Source organism: Fistularia commersonii, chromosome 30, assembly GCF_037954325.1.
Source record: "Fistularia commersonii isolate RoL2024-O1a breed Wild chromosome 30, RoL_Fcom_v1.0, whole genome shotgun sequence".
NCBI lineage: Eukaryota > Metazoa > Chordata > Actinopteri > Syngnathiformes > Fistulariidae > Fistularia > Fistularia commersonii.
The window spans coordinates 8,880,819-8,897,826 of NC_141313.1; the positions used below are offsets into that span (position 1 = coordinate 8,880,819).

General features: G+C 43.3%; 1 protein-coding gene across 1 annotated transcript; it reads left to right on the forward strand.

The window, feature by feature from the left end:
- Nucleotides 1-249: 249 nt before the first annotated feature.
- On the forward strand, nucleotides 250-10,577 carry cfap69 (cilia and flagella associated protein 69). The gene is made up of 23 exons (XM_086178335.1): nucleotides 250-532; nucleotides 1,728-1,787; nucleotides 1,877-1,942; nucleotides 2,321-2,430; nucleotides 2,518-2,594; nucleotides 3,443-3,613; nucleotides 3,779-3,931; nucleotides 4,175-4,352; nucleotides 4,982-5,105; nucleotides 5,200-5,248; nucleotides 5,330-5,451; nucleotides 5,540-5,771; nucleotides 6,331-6,495; nucleotides 6,587-6,702; nucleotides 6,848-6,966; nucleotides 7,701-7,782; nucleotides 7,890-8,082; nucleotides 8,176-8,313; nucleotides 8,376-8,452; nucleotides 8,520-8,717; nucleotides 9,642-9,728; nucleotides 9,819-9,890; nucleotides 10,067-10,577. The coding sequence occupies exons 1-23, from the start codon at nucleotides 443-445 to the stop codon at nucleotides 10,229-10,231; spliced, it is 2,844 nt and encodes a 947-aa protein (XP_086034461.1). The 5' UTR covers nucleotides 250-442; the 3' UTR covers nucleotides 10,232-10,577.
- Nucleotides 10,578-17,008: the final 6,431 nt, after the last annotated feature.

Below are 17,008 nucleotides of genomic sequence, written 5' to 3' on the forward strand. Positions count from 1 at the left end.
TTGTTGCCAGACTACCACTTCCGGTTTTGAAAAGGAAATGGGCGTTTCGCGTGTTTGGGCCGCGCGGCTTTCCGTACTACGCTGTAACCATGGCGACGGTAGCACGCCGTCAAACTTGGGGCAAAATAAAAGGGGCGAGGAAGGAGGTCGCCGTGCAGTTTGACAGAGGAACATGTTTTGGAGACGACGAGTGCTTTATTGGATTTTTATTTAAAATTCTTTAACGAAAAGTATTTCGTTTTTCCCCTATTTCCCCCTTGGGGATTTGTTTTATTCAGCAATAAAAGCGATCTTTATGTTTTCTCATAAAAAGTGAAAAGCGCTCCCGACACATGGGAGCGAAATACCATAATACCAATACGTGACATTTTGCGAGGTTTACGTCAACTGGCAATGTTTACCGTGAAGTAGCCTGTTGTTTTGACTGCCTCCAATTTCCCAGATGGAGTCAGACAGAGTTGAGCACAAAAGGAAACCGGACACACCTGCGATCAGACCCAGACCACCGGACAAGAGCCAGATTCTCCCGGAGGTAGAATCCTTATTTCTTTCCTTCTGCTGTCAAAACTGTTGGTTTAAAGCTGTTTAATTTAAGTCCATGGTCATTTTTTTATCTCTGTTTTTTATTATGAACTAATTCTTGTTCTCATCTCAAAATTATCTCCTAATCTCCCAGTTAATTGAGAAATCTGTGTGTGTATGTGTGTATGTGTGTGTGTGTGTGTGTGCGCGCGCGAGAGAGAGAGAGAGAGAGAGAGAGAGATGCTCATTGAGAACTTGTGATGTCACAAGGGGAGGCAAATGGGAGCAAGAGGTGATGTCATACAAGGGAGTGGCACTACGTGTGACGTCATTGACTGACCACTGCAATAGCCTGTATCTAAGTAGAGAATGTGTGTGTGTGTGTGTGTGTGTGTGTGTGTGTGTGTGTGTGTGTGTGTGTGTGTGTGTGTGTGTGTATGTGTGTGTATGTGTGTGTACTCTGTGCTGGTGGTAGATCGGCCTGTGTTTAAGTCCTGCAAATCTAAATCACAACATTGCTATTCAACATGGTTTATTTGTGCAATTGCATAGCAGGAACTTTCAAACTTCCTACTAACTAATACACTCAGATATCAGACGGATGTAATGATAAAACATATTACTATGGTCAAATTAAATTTAATTTCAACCTGATTCCAGTCTATGCAAATGATCCTGCACTAGAGCTTACGGTTGAATTTCATTATAATATTGCTTACAGGAGGAAAAGATGATCTTGATTATAGGGTTGTTATTGTTCTAATGAACTTTAACTGTGTTGATTATGAGTGATGAAGTTCTTGTGTGTTATGCTTTTCATTATGAAAGGCTTGTCTTGTGTGCTTTGCTGTATCCTTTTATAAAGTATTGCCTGTAATGATTTCATCAATCGCATGACAATAAGCGGAGGATCTTGAGTCAATCGAAAATACGCAGATTTTAATGTTCCTCTTGAAACCTATATTGTGTGTGTTTTAAATTCAACTGAGCTGAATCAAATTATACATTTTGGAAGAAGCTATGGCCAAAATGTTCACGTTTTTTGATGGAAACAGTGGTGAGGAGGCCACGTGATTTGGAAACGTCTATGAATGCTGAATTTATAAGTCTATTTGAGTTGAACTTTAACCCCTGGCCTGGAAAATAGGGAGTACGTGTGTGTTAGAGGAGCATTTCCACATGTTTGACTTATGTTTCCTTAACAGGTCAAGACGAAAGGTTTCGATCTAAATAAGGTGATCCGTCTTCTCCAGGACCCTTTGACAGTAAGTCGTAACTTGCGTCTTGCCAGATGTTGTGTTGTTTATGTCAATTTTTGCCTTATTTCCAACCTCATATTCTGTTTTTGCTGAAGACGAACTTGACGGAGCGTCACCTTTTCGTGCTGCGGAAGCTCCTGAAGAGAAGCCAAAACGGCTTTGTATCCTCACCCTTGCCTCCCCGAGAGTTTTAGTTTTGGGTGTCGCCAGTCTCGACGAGAAGCATCTCTTTTCCCGAAAGCGCCCCCTCTCCCCCCACAACTGTCACACGCAACGGCAAACTGTCAGATTTTCCTCAGGACTGTCCCCCGGCGGGGCGATAGAAATAGATCGTCCCTTATGAAACCTGAACGCGGCAGCTAACATGATTCCCCAGACTCTAATTTACAGCTCCTTCACTGTGTCTGTCAGCATTTTCCCTGATTAAGAATAATCTCATTTACCACGAGAACTCGCATCGGCTCCCTCCCTGGGATTTATTACCTCATGTAAAAACAATGCCAGAACGGTTCGGATTTCTTTGACTCGTATATTCAAAGCTGCTGAAGGAGCTGACAGACACTGGGAAAATAATCAGCCTCTGTGCCGAAAAAGCGAAGGACCATCCCGAATACGTCCCCGTCCTGTGTGAGGCGCTTAAGATTTGCAGGTACGAAATCCTGACAGTCGTAAGCAGCCGGGGGAGAAGCCTCTTGTAACATCGTCCGAATAATGTTTTATTCCGTTTCCGTGGCAGGTTTCCCTTCCTGAAGGAGAAAATCTCCGATGAGCTCAACTACGCTCAGGATGTCACACACTTCCTGTCTCACATTGGTAACCTACCGGGCGAAGTGTTTTCCGAACCGTGTCATCGGTCTTTAATGGCATGTGCATCTTCTCAATTCAATTTCACCATTAACTTTTTAAAAGACCTTTTCGTCCAAAAATAACACCTTTCTGTCAAAAGGAAGCATAACAGTGACAGCCGTCGGATTTGTATTTATCCGGCACCAAATCACACCACAGTTCTCTAATCATTTTTTGCATGTACAACACATCTGGACTCTTAAAAACGATTGACAGAAACCCAACATTCCCCAAATGAGCAAGCACTTGGTGAATCGCTGCCTTTTACCGATGCAGAAAACCATCTGACCTCAATGTGGGCGGCCTTCGGCCTCAACCGTTAGGGTAGAAAGCGAGAGAGAGGGGAAGAGTGTGTGTTAGAGGTAGATGGGGGGGTGGAGTAGTCTATAAATTCTCCTGCAAAAAGAAAAGAATAGGTAATATTCTTGTGTTTTAGTCCTGTTTCTTTTCTTTACATTACATTACAGTCATTAGGCAAACACTTTTATCCAAAGCGACTCACAAAAAGAGCAATTCAGTCACCGAATATCCGAAGTACCAGTAGTCGGAAGTCAGAAGTGACCACTCTACCAAATAGCCATCTCAGAACCATATACATGCATACATTCATTTCTTCGTTTTTTTGTTTTGTTTCTTTTTTTGGGGGAGTTGGGGGCTAAGTGCGATTAGTGGGAAATTAAGTTATTTCTGATATGATACCGTTTATTCTTTTCATACTGCTCCAATTTGGACCCGTGCAGCTGGTTTTTCAGTGTGTTTGTTTTTTCGAGGGTCCGAAACGGAAGTGACTCGACCCTTTGTTTTTGTGTTTGCAGGGGGTTTGATGCGGGTGCCGAGCACCGAAGTGAGGCAGCACTTAGTTGAATCTGTGAAATCGTTCTATGCTTCCGTGGCTCCCAAACAACTGCTCGATGGTACGGACTGTCCCGCCAAGACAAAGCCTCGGACTTCCAACTCTGAAAACTCCTTTTCTAGACTCCCGCTAAGTGAGGCTCTTTCATGGCTTCCGGGTGTCTCGGTTCTTTTCTAACGTTCTTCCTTGCTGTTCTTGAGTTCTCTGTTTTTTTTTGTTTTGTTTTTTTTCGTGTGACTGGTTATCTCCTTCAACTTCATTTTCATTTTCATCGTAAAATTTCATTTCCCTTCTAAAGGGCTCCAGCCGACCTCTCCCGGCTACAGGCTGCAGCTGCTGGAGCGCAGTGATTTGGCTCGGTCGCTGCTTCTCTCCATGGCCGCTCTGCAGAGCCAGCCGGCCCTCAAGCTGCAGCTCCTCCACACACTTCAGATCCTCTCCAGCTCCTCGGGTCAGCTTTATTTTTTAATTTTTTTATTCTGGAACCACAGAGTGGGGGGCAAGACGACATGTCAGTCCAAGAGATTACCTTCATTAGATAAAGTAGCCTGCTTTCAAGAGCATAAATCATCTCATTACTAAATAACAATCAGAATAAGCCTCAAAACACTGATTTTAAGTGTCCTTGTGTCAATGTCAACAGGTCAGCGGGTTGTTTTACCATTAGTGACCTCTCTTTGTTTGACAAACACAGATATGAACTGCGCGTTCATTCTGAGCGCCCGGGGAGCCGAGACCATCTGTCTCCAGATGAACGAACCCGACCCGTCCGATCAGGTCCTGTTTCGCTCTTCCGAAATCCTCTGGAACCTCCTGGAGCGAGGCGGCAAGGACGAGGTCACGTCGCAGCTCAGCAGCATCAAATGCGTCTTGTACGTGGTCTAGAGTCATTTTCACAATCTCAAAATAAGGGCAGAAGTTCACCAGAAGTTCCCTTCATGTTGCATATGCGTAGCCGGCTGGTCCATTGGGCGCTGTTGGCCACAGAGGGGCCACACCTGCTATATAATTATAATAAAAACTAGTTATTACTATTATTTCTTAACATGGAAAAGCTCATCCAAATGTAAACCAATTTCGAATTGATAGTACTGCAAATAATACCAAATAAGCCCCAGCCCTTCTCTGCTCAGTACCTGCTTATTTTTGGGGGGAGGGACAAATTTATAAATGTGAAAAAATCATTTTCATGATTTATTCACTTATTTACAGATTTTTTTATTTTGTGGCAAGGGTATGTATATTGTATTTCAGACTATTGGCTAGTTGTAATTTATTATACATGGGGAATGGGTGAGATGTTATCTTTAAAGTACAATGATAAAAACTGTGTTAGGAGATTTCCTTTTTGTAAAGGCGCCACATTGGGTAGGGCTACCTCTCTGCATATGTTTATGGGGATAATGTATATAATCCATTATAGAATGAGGAAAACGATTTTGATGAATTTGTGTTCTTATGGCGCACGGAGCAATGATACATAAACCTGCTTCATCGTCAGATCTCTGAAAGAGGCGTTCTTCAAGCAGCTGCTGAACAGTTTCAGAAATTTCGACCTCCGACTCAGAAACGACCTCCTCGTGATCACAAGTCTCATCGCCGAACTCCCCAGTTCCCATCTCATCGTGAGTGCGGGACGGACCGCAGGATGAAAAAAATCAGATTAAACGTCAATTTGCCAACGCTGTTCTGTAAAACACGATGTCTCGTCCCGTTTAGGAGAGCTTGTTTGCCAAAGATCTCATCGCCGTCATCATATTCCCAGAATGTAAGGCAAAATGCTTAATAGCACATGTTGGATGCGTGCCGTGATTCCCGTCATTTCATCTTTTCTTCTTTTGCATTCAAGTGAGAAGTCAAAACCCGTTGATCCACAATCTCAAGCTCACGTACAATAACGAAGACTTTAAAATGAAGAGGCTTCTTCTGAACATGTTGGTTTTGATGTCAAAGGACTTGGCTGCTATCAAGGTTCGACTCTGTGAACAATTGGCAATGAATAATAATTGAAATTCAAATGTCACATTTCTCAGATTGCATGTTCCTTCTATATTTGCAGCTCTATAGAGAGGAGAGAGTAATGCTGGCTCTTCTCGCTCTCACACGTCTGCCCGCCGCTTCTTCTGAACAGAGGTCGGGCTCACATCAGTGGTCTTCCGTCCAGCAGGAGGAGCTCCAGCTGCAGGCACTGGCCGTCCTCACCACCATTGCTCCTCTCATGCTGGATGACTGGATGTCCTGTCAGGGAAACGCCTGTCTCCTGCTCCTGCTGGACTGGTGTGTTGGCCAAGGTGAGGAGTCACAAGGAAAAGGCATTTAAGCGTCCCTCCCAAGTGTCATTGATCGATTTATTGATTATCTATGTAACTTATCCTGCAGCTAGGGTCGCGGGTGGGGCCGTAGCCTATCCCAGCTCTCACTGGGAGAGAAGCAGGGTTTGCTCTGGCCACATATCAAGATATACAACAATAAAGTTACCCAAGATAGTTCACTGATCAAATTTTTAACAGCTCTATCAGGTACGACCTTCTCCGGAGTCTCCTGATCCGAAGATCTGTGAATTAACTTCAGCAGAGGGCAATATAAGGGTGTATTCTGTCTTCTTTTTTCACTAATCGAATACAAATGGAGAATAAATGTGGGCCTGGACTGGAACCCTGAGGGACGCCAGGCCCAAACACAGGAGCTCTACCAGTTATTTGTAAATGAGCGTGGATTTTTTTTTTAATCATGTCCTGCGGCTGTTCAATATCGAAGCGTAATTCTACTATCATTTTTGTTTGTTTGTTTTTTAAATATCTCAACTTGACCAATCATTGAGACACTTCTGCCTTTTTTTTTTCCCCCAAGATGCCTACTTAGGTCAAGGTTACAGCCTCAGTGACGGTGGAGGGAGCAGCGGAAAGAAAGCCCAGATGCGTCAAACCATCAGAGTGTTGAGAGCCGTGACATTTCAGGGGGAGGAGTCTGTCAACCAGGACCTGTGTGATCAAGGAATCATCAACCAGCTCCTTGGTAAGTTATGTAAAAACTCAAAAATTCTCCATGCACAGTGCACTAAGGCTGTATGTTTTCTTAAACAGTGTTCTGTTTGTGTTTTTCACAGGGATTTTAATGCAGATGGAAGCGAGTATGAAGGAGGACGACTTGGTTTCATTGGAGATCAAGTCAGATATCCAGCTGATTCTCTCGGCGCTGTGTGAGACGGACATGCACAGAAAGGTATTAACACTCCACCCTCAAAGAGCTTCAACAAATCCCTGGAATCATGTCAGTTGATTTACTTTGCGCTGTGTATCTGGTGTGTGATTTTCAACACCTGTAAGCAGATAATCATGTTACGCAGTCATGATTCGTTGTATTCCAGGAACTTTTTGGGTCGGAAGGAGTCGAGATGGCTGTTTACTTCCTGAGGAAAGGCTGTGGCGACTTCTACAGCGGCCTGGGACACAACAAGCTGCTCCTCTCCACCGTCGACTGTGTGTGGTCAGTTCAGCCGAGCCGCCGGCGGATCGACTAAATGTCACCACGCGGATTGAGAACCTGAGAAAAGTGGATTTGAAATCCCCCGCTGCCGTTGCCGGTCGGACATTTGAAGCGTCTGATTTCGGTCAAGGGAAATATTTCTGAGTACGCTCCTCTATGACCTCCAAAAACATGCAGGAAGTTCATGGGAGACCCTGGATTGCCCAGATATGTGAACGACAGAGTGAATGGTTCTATGTCTGTGCTTCACATGTGAATGAATGAATTGTTGTATGTCTTTATATGACTTGTCAATGAGGGGGTACATTTTTTGATGTTTTGTTATGGTGGAAGAATGAGAGAATGAATGGTTGTTTGGTGCTATATGATGTGTGCATGACTGAATGGTTGTATCTCTATGTCGTGTCAATGAGAGAGTGGATATTTGTATGTCTCATTGTGATGGATGAATGAATGGTCTTTAAATTATGTGTGAATGCGGGAATTCATATTTTTGTCAAAATCTTCTTGTTGTAGCCACTGGACTTGAATTTCTTCACTTGAAGACGTTTCACCCCAAAATGACAGAGAACCTCCACAGACTGAATAGTTGTGTCTTGTTAAGATGGGTGAATGAGAGGGTGAATGGTCTCCAAATGATGGATGATTGTATATCTTTATATGTGGCTCTGTGATGGACTGGCGACACATCCGGGGCAAAAGTCGCCTCTTGATCCCCCTTTCTGCCCCCTCAGGTCGTGTATCGTTGGCTGCTACACCACAGAGGACTACTTCTTAGCTAAAGAGGGGGCATTTCTTCTGCTTGACCTGCTCAACGTAAGCGGATGATGCTGAAGTCTTTTGTTTCATTATGTAGAAAAATAAAAAAGATAATAGTGATAATAAATCATATATATGTGTGTATATTGAATTGCGTGTTTCAGTCCAGCCCCAAGTGCGTGCACGGCATTATCCTCGCCACCCTCCTGGAACTGAGCGATAACGTAAACACGCTCTCCCACATCCTGGCCTGGAAGGCCGAGAGCGGCCAGACGGCTCCCGGGCTCCTGCTGCAGATGTGGAGGAGAGAGGAGGTGGCGTTGGGGGTTTCCCGCAACCTCCAGGGCGGGCTCTCAGGTGATTCGAACGGTTCTGAAAAATAGCTGTGCGCATGCAAAACACTATGTCCGTGTTTTATGATATATTGGCTTGTGTCACTTTTGACCGAAGATCCAAAGAAGCCCATCCTGACTCAACACCAGCAGGAAGAGACACAGATGACGTTCCCGGCCGACAGGCCGAGCGCGGCCGTGCTGGAGATCTCAGAGAACCTGCGCTCAAAGATCTACTCCATCTTCTGCAAACTTGGTGAGGCTGCCATCAGACGTTTTTTTTCATAAACAATCAGATGTTAATTTGTTATCCCCCAGGTTTCCAGGAGCTCCCCGGGCTGACAGCAGAAGACTACGTCACCTTGACGATCGTGAAGCGATACCTGGATTTTAAGGTAAATGATGCGTTGTCATCCAGCTCCCCGTTTGGCGGCACAGACGTTTTCTCCCGCGCTTCTCCAGGTTGGCGAGGTGTGGGCCGAGATCGGGGAGGAGTTGAGGGCGGAGGGAGTCAGGCCCGTCACGCCGGACCAGGAGGCCTTGGGCGTCATCAGCGGCATCGCGGAGGACATGGCCAGGATGGTGATGGCGGAGGAGAGTGCCATCCTGGAGCGGCAGCGAAAAGAGGACGTCGGCGAGGAGGAGCTCATGTACAGAGAGGTGCCGCCATTTTCACAGTATTTAATAGAAAGGCAATTATCCCCTTTCATATTGATCAGCCATATACCATTTATTAATGTGTCTATTTAGTGAGATTGACTATTTACCTTTGTTAGTAGCACAGCACGATCAATACCAGATTTTTTTTTGTGGCCCGTGCTCTTTGCATTGTATTTCAGATCAAGATTTAAAAAATCCCTCTTTAAATGGTACTTTTAAACATTCTGTAACACAAAGTTATACACATGAAGCACAAAAAAGCCTTTTATGTCATTTGTAATGCTTGTCATTAAAAACCCGACCACATGACAAGGTCAGAAAATCCACATTGAAATGATTTGGATGTTTAAAGTATTAAAGACTTGAGTAAGTAAATAAAATCAAACTCTCAAACCTGACACCATGGAAATGCCAGTTGTTGTTCAGTATCATGAATCTGGTGTCGGAAGTTGGGATTTTATCACGATATTATTATCATATATTATAAGATAAGATAAGATAAGAACAACTTTATTATCCCGAAGGAAATTGTTGCGCCAGAATTACAGAAAATATAACAGTAATAAATAATAAAAAGAAAAAGGCAGAATTAGAACTAAAAATAAACTATGAACTATAAACTATAAAGTGTCTCAGTGAAACTATAAAGTGTCTTAGTAAACAAGTGATAAAACTAAGTGTCTTAGTAACAAGTGAGGTAAGGAGTGCACAATAGTATGATAAAAGGAAAAATTGTAGTGTAGCTGTTATGAAATGAAATATTGCACAGTTCTGAATATTGCACATATATATTATGTAAGATATCGATCGGGTATTCATATCTGTGTGCAGCAGTCAACGTATTAACTGATGTTGAAGAAGGCTAATTTTGATTTCAGCTGGTACGCCAGATCTGTTGTCATAGCGTCACTATTTGTCTCCCAGATGAAGTCTTACAGGAACCAAGAGGAGCTCGCCGCAAAGTCGTGGGACAGCTACGTGTCCAGGACCTCCAACTACGAGACCCTGAAGGTTTTTCCTCCCTCAAGTTTGCAAATCGACGTGTGAGACAGGAAATTCATTTTTAAAACGTGCATCCGTTCTCTTACATTAAACACACAGAAGGTGAAAGCACAGAGGGAGTCATCCAGAAGCAAGTCAGAGGACGAGGGTGCCACGCTCCATCCTGCAGAGGTGTCTCCCATACACACACACACACACTGATCTGATCTTATGTCACATTTTATCTGGTTGATTTGACCCACAGTTAATGTTAAATCGGTTTTCTACGCTGCTTAAAAAAAAAAAAAAACAGCTTGGTTTTGTTTTCCTCTGCACACTTTTAGCCTTATATCTTATTATTCCCTCAGCATTTCATCGGACGCATTCTGAACGTGGAGACCAACGACGGTCAGGGTCCGGCGGGCGTGAAGGTCACGCTGGCCAGGGCTCCCGTCAGGGCGGCCGCTCGGGACAAAGTGGGACTCACAAGACGAGATCCAGAGTATTTCAGCACCATCCCTGTAATAGACTGAGTCCTCAGCAGGGACATGGAGATTCATTTTAGATTTAAATGCATGGGTTATCAATGTCGGGGGGGGGGGGGTTCCCAGTCACCCCAGGCATCACTGATGAATATTACCAGGGCAACCGGACTACATTTCATAAAGAGGCATCTTTGTTGAGAGGCGAGATGAAGATGTTGTGGCGCCACCATGAGGTACCGAAGTGGCGGCCGGCAGGCATAGACAACAGGTCGCGATCACAACGCCCTTTGCCCATGAACACACACACACACACACACACACACACGGACGGACGCTGTCTTGTCTGACTGATAAAGCTTGCTTGTCAACTAGGTGATAAATTAAATAAAAGATTAGAAACAAAGGTTTTCAATGCATTTATATGTAAATATTTGCCATTTAAAGAAGTAAACATATTGCAGCAGACAGCCAGTGTTGCATGATGGAAACGAGTGAATCAGAGTAACCAGGTTGATTTAAAGAGAATATGATTTTTACATTTTTATGAAGATCTCTGGCTCAATTCCAACAGGGGGGCCTCCAGGTTTTTACGTTTTCCTCCCACAGTCTTAAAAAGTTCAGGGGGTTCAGTGGAAACCCCAAATTACCCAGGCATGTGGTTGAGAGTGAACGGTCGTACGTCTCCAACTTGACATGCGAATAAGAGAGTGAATAGTTGCACGTTTCTTGACCGGTGAATTCTCCGGGGTGAACCCTGCCTTTCACCCAATGACAGCTGGAATGAGCTCCAGCTACACCATGACCTTGAGTGCAGGATAAGCAGTAAAGCTAATGAATGAATGAGTCCTGAGGGTGAAATCCCACTCCGTCTGTGTGTCTTGACAGTCCAACAGTCCATTCAGGAGCAGAGTGTTTCCTCCATAGTGTTGTCTGGTTACATAAGTCGCCGCAGCTATGTTAGCACACATGTTCACCAGAGCATGGAAGCACTTCTTCTCCGCTTGCAGCCATTCTGCCGGCTGGATGACCAGATCATCCCTGACAGGTCCGGGGCCTTTTCACACAGTGTGTGTGTGTGTGTGTGTGTGTGTGTGTGTGTGTCTGGGATGTTCACCCCCACTGTATAAAAGCCCAGACACACAGGAGCCTCTGTTCAGGCTGCTGAGGGGCTCTACATGCAGCGGGTCAGCGGCGCAGAGCGTCGGGCCGAGGGCGTGGACCGGCGTTGGATCCAGATCCGTGACAGCAACTTCACACTGTGAGTACTTTTTACACCGAAAAATATCTATTACTGTTCAAACCTGTGATTTCTGAGTAATTCTGAGTAACCACTCTGCACGCCGTCACATGCACCACTAATAGTTGATGCAGATTTGTTGGAAACAAACACTCTGTAAAGAAAGTACATTATTGTACTGCAGGTGTGTTTTTATTCCTGGAAAAAAAATACGAGACTTTAAAATAACGAATAAAGACAATTAAAATCAAACACATTCCCCTGAAGATTAAGCAATGTGAAACATCAAGTGCGACATTTGAGTACAACTACTTCTGGCAGTGTATAAGATTGAATGCTACTTGAGTATTTACCAACAGTGCAAGTGTGGCAATACGAAACCCTGGGCATTTATAAGTAATCATTATTTCAGACTAGGTTTGTCCAATTTCTATTTTTATGATATGATATAAAAATATATGTATATATATTTATGCTCTCAAGAAACACTTTCTTTGGATCAGTCAGAACCACAACAACATATATAGAAGTCAGATGTTGTTAGTTTCTGGAAGGTTGTCTCAGACTTTCCTTCACGGCAGGAGATCCAGGAGGCTCCAGGCTCGAAGATGCTCCTGAGACTGGGGAGACTGACGCCGAGTTACTCCCGCCTCCTCCAGGTCAGTGTCAGTCTTAAACTTAGATTCACACACCCAAATACTTCCTGAGATCTTTTGTGTTTGCACACGGTATTATCTGCCTCTCTCAATCGTTATTACTCTGCAAAAGCCAATTTACTTCACAGAATATTCAATATTATCCCAGTTACATAACACATATATTCTTGCACAGCAAAGGAGGGGGATAAATATTTTAGAGGGCGTCGAGTGCATCTCAGGAAGTAGTATTATGTAACCTCGGCAGAAGCACAGGTGCTCCGACTGCGTCTGTTTCTCCCCTCAAGGACACGGAGTTTCCCTCACCCTTGATGCCGTTTGGCATTGGTTGGAGTTTGTGACACACACAGTCAGCAAAAACAATATTTTGAATAATGAAGTGAAGGGCGTCGCCATGGTGCAATGACAAGCCCTTCTGCCTCAAAGCAGAAAGGTCCACGGCTTGATTCCCACAGGGTTGAGTCTCCACGTTCTCCGTTTATCTGCATGGGTTTCCTCCCACGGTCCGAAACCATGCAGTGGGTTCATTGGAGACTTTAAATCTCTGAATGGGTGCATTATATTACATATGAATGAGGGAGTGACTGCAACCCTGAGTGCAAGATAAGCGAAAGATTATGAATGAACTAAATAATATATCCTCTAATATTACAGATGATCCACTTAAAATGCATTAATGAAATCCAGTTGAATTAGAATGTTAAAATAACATGCCCCGGTGATTTGTAGGGTGGATTTGGGATATTAACCGGTAGTAGAACCTCATCAATTTTATATATCACTCCAATATTCGTGAAGATATATATGTATGTATTTTTTCAAAAGAACATAAAGCAACGCATTAAGCCAAAGGAATATTTCTAGTGATTTTATTTTTTTTGGGTGTCAAATCTTTTCGGTCAGATTCGGGTCGTGTGGGCTAGAAAGTACAAAGTACAGAGAAACTCTCACTGCTATAGCTGTGCGGATGTAAGAAACATTTTTTTAGAAGTAAAAATCAATGACATTAAGTGTAAGAGTGAATTGTAAAAGAAATAAAGATGAGTCGAAATAGTTAGAGTGACGTACGAGATATGAAGAACCTGAAATGCAATGTCCTCCAACGTGTCCTCGGGGTCGCCAGAGGTCAAAACGCGAAACGTATGGTGAAGGAATTTGAACACCACCTCACATTTATCTTTATTGATGCTATTTAGTAACAAATCCATCCGATAGTCTGAAAAAAGGGTGTCTTTTCCAGAGACAGGTCTCCGGTGAGGTCCGAATGCAGCCGCACAACGGTCTCATCAATCCCATCGCTGCGACGTTGGCAGCACTGGGCATCGGCGTGAGCCTGTACAGCGCCAGGCGTATGGCGGGGAGACGAGCGCCGGAACACGTCTACGTCTGACGCGGCTCGGCATCATCGCCCGACCGATGGGCCGCCGGTGCAACTGATGGGCTGTGAACGTCGTGAGGATGCGAGCGCGGGGGAAGTCGAGAGGGGCGGCAGGACGGCGTGCTGCACGGGGGGGGCGGGCAGGGAGAGGGGGAGGAGTTTGAGCAAGAAAGTGTGAATCACTGTTCGGCACCCAGTTGGAAGATTTGTCCTCACTACCTCACTGCTAATAGTGCTGCAGTTTTCTGAGCCAATACTAATACCACTGTTTCTGTCGTATTAAATAGTGTGCAGTGCACGTGCTGCGGCAGGCGGGTAATATGTCAATGAAATGTCAGCAAAATGAGTTAATGATGGTGACAAAACGTTTGCTGTGACTGTGCAGACGCGCTGGGTTTCAGCATGAGCAACTGAAACTCAAACAACACTATATTTAAATAAGCCGCAGAGCCACATATAGAGACATAATTCACTCTCATTCACATTATGTCATACAGAGACGTAAAAACCATCCACTCTCTCGATCTCACGCCATATGTACAGGACTGCCTCAGAAAATTAGAATATTGTGATGAAGTTCTTTATCTTCTGTGATGCAATTACGAAAACAAAAATGTCATACATTCTGGATTCATTACAAATCAAGTGAAATATTGCAAGCCTTTTATTATTTTAATATTGCTGATTATGGCTTATATCTTAAGAAAACTCAAAAATCCTATCTAAAATATTAGAATATCATGAAAAAGTAATTTCTGTTTGTTTTAATTGCATTACAGAAGATAAAGAACTTTATCACAATATTCTTATTTTCTGAGACAGTCCGATAGACATACAAACATTCATTCATTCATTCATCATCTACCATTTATCCAACACTCGGGGTCACGATGCCAGTCAATCACAGGGACACACACACACAGACAAACACCCATTCACTTTCTCATTCTCGTGTCACACACAACAGTTCACGGAATGAGCGTGAATGAGACAGTGAACTGTTGAGCGTAAACGCCACGTCAATTTAGGGTCTCCAGTGAACCTCCTGTATCTGTAGGAAAGATAATCTGAGAGACCCACGCAGACACGGGGTGAACATGTGTGTCAGAATCTGACCGTGAACCTTTTTCGCTTTGAGACGGAGCAAACCACTGCACCGCCATGCCGCCCGTCACAGACAGATAAATACGTCAATGCTTGTTTTATTCCGTGAATAAAGGGATTTGACTGCTTGGACCCCAAGATCCTTCTGAAAAGCTGATAATGACATTTTGCAGCTCGTCAACTTGTTAGTATTTATATATTTTTTAACCCCATCCTTCTTTTCTCATCCAAAGCCGCTTTCCAAAATAAAGAATAAAGTTAGGTACGTATGAGGAAGTAGATGAAAAGCTTATAATGATAAAAGGGTCAGCGGTAATTTCATATCCATGGATTTTGTATAACTTGATTCTCCACTTATGTTTTCACAAGTGATGCAAATAAACAAACAAATCTTCCTCCTGATGATTACGCCCGTCCCTGAATCTCACGCTTTATTTGTTTTTCCACATGACCTTGTTTATGATTCTGCAGACTTCGGCCTGCTCCGTCATCTGCCTCCGTCTAACCGCATCCTCTTCTTTCACGCCAACTAACTTCATATCCTCATCCATAAACATCCTCTGCCTCCTGCCTTCACCTTAGTGTCTCTAAACCAGAATACATAGCTGCGCACCTCCATCTTCTACACTTTTCCTTGAAAATGAGAACAGAAACTGAAAATAGATGAATAATTATGACATACATTTAAAGGGAAGCATTCAAAAAGGTGAATACTGTAATTTCTAGCCTTTCAGTTACTACTTTTTTCACACACTTTGAACACTGCGGCTTGAACAATGATGCGGCTAATTTTTGGGGGAAGCTAAAGAGCTTCACACCCCTAAAATATTTAGTCTCGTCACATCGGACCGATTAAATGACCGTGAAATTCTGAGGCTGTTCAATTCCGACACTGAAGAAGATTATTTTAATGGTTTTAGTGTGCAGAAGGAAGACAAAAATAGTGATCAGCTGGAGTAGGACAAGCCAGGGATAGAAAATGGATGGACTTTTCCTTGTGTTTTTTAGCATTAATCTTTTTGAACAGCCATGTTACAGGTACGGTTCGGAAAAAAGCATTTCCGCCACGTATTTGTGGATGTTTCCGGTATGTATTTAGTTAAAAGTTAAAAGAAATGCTTCTGTGTAACATCTGTCTGTGTCAATATCTCATTTTACAACGTGGACACCTGCAGCTCATAGGCAAGCGCAGCCTATATATGTACACATATACTAATTTATTTATTTTAAATTCAGGTGCGCTCAATAGTCCAGAAATGACAGTATATTACTTATATCATCATTCCTAAGGGCTTGACGAGCTTTTTGAGGTTTTTAAAAAACATCCAGCGAGCTATTTCTCTGACAGATACCAGAATGAGATACAGACTCTTAAGCCCATCTGAAACAGGATCTGTTATTGAAGAAAAATGAAATTCATTGGAAATGCAATGCGCTGATGGGGGCTGAGGTCTTGGAAAAATGATCCCTTCCTATTTTATTGCTAAGGACGGTCCCTCCTTCTTTTACCGAGAACTGGGAGCATTTCTTCTTCTTCTTCTCACGGCTGCTGGGCCCCTTTTCCTCATCCAGTGAAGGCGACCTCTCATCGACCCCACGGCAGGAGGAGGAGATGGGGTCGTGAAAATTCCCTGCAATCAAATTCAGAGAACGGCTGTAGGTGACAGGACTGGAAGGATTTCACTTTGTGCGTTCACCTGGGAGGCTTCTCCGGCGCAAACACTCCGTCTCCGTCTCTGTTGAGATTCATTTAGCGGCCAAAAGATGCAAATAAAGCAGCCTGAATTATTATTAGCACCGTTGTTATGACAAGAAGTAGAGGGTGATCATTCACTCCCACATTCTCACATTATATAGACAAAAAAACCATTGAAGCCGCAATTTAAAGTCTCCAATGACCCTTCTGGATGATTTTGGACTGTGGGAAGAGACCGGTGAACCCGGAAGAAACCCACGCAGACACGTGGAGAAGGTAGAGACTCCAGACCTTCTTGCAATGAGGTGGAAGTGCTGACCCAGCTTAAAATCAGGCATGTTAAAAACCATATCTTAAACTTATCGGCAACATGAAAAAATTATTATAAAAAGTATCATTCTTTGTCAAGGTGGTTTTCAAAGCATTGTTTGCATTTTCTTTTTATTTATTGTTTTCTGAAGATTTTTTTTTCTCTTCAAAGATTGGTCTTTGGGTCTTTTGTGTGCTGAAATGTCTTTAATTTAAGAAAAAAAGGGAAAAATGTAGAGTCAATTTTTGTTTCCATCTGCTTTTTTCCTAAAAGAGCCGCTTGCTATTCCATTGTTTTCTGAAGATGTTGAAGATGTCTTTTTATTTAAGAGGAAAAACTGCACAACTCAGCACTCACTATGTGCAATAATTTTTCTTCAACCCATATCCATATCCAATGGTAATATCATGCAATAACCTTGAACTATACATTCACCCGCATAGA

Coding starts and splice junctions, on each gene's coding strand:
- cfap69 (XM_086178335.1), top strand. CDS start 443: ATGGAGTCAGACAGAGTTGAGCACAAAAGGAAACCGGACACACCTGCG. Junction 2,595..3,442: donor ACACTTCCTGTCTCACATTG/GTAACCTACCGG, acceptor TTGTGTTTGCAG/GGGGTTTGATGCGGGTGCCG. Junction 6,496..6,586: donor AATCATCAACCAGCTCCTTG/GTAAGTTATGTA, acceptor TGTTTTTCACAG/GGATTTTAATGCAGATGGAA.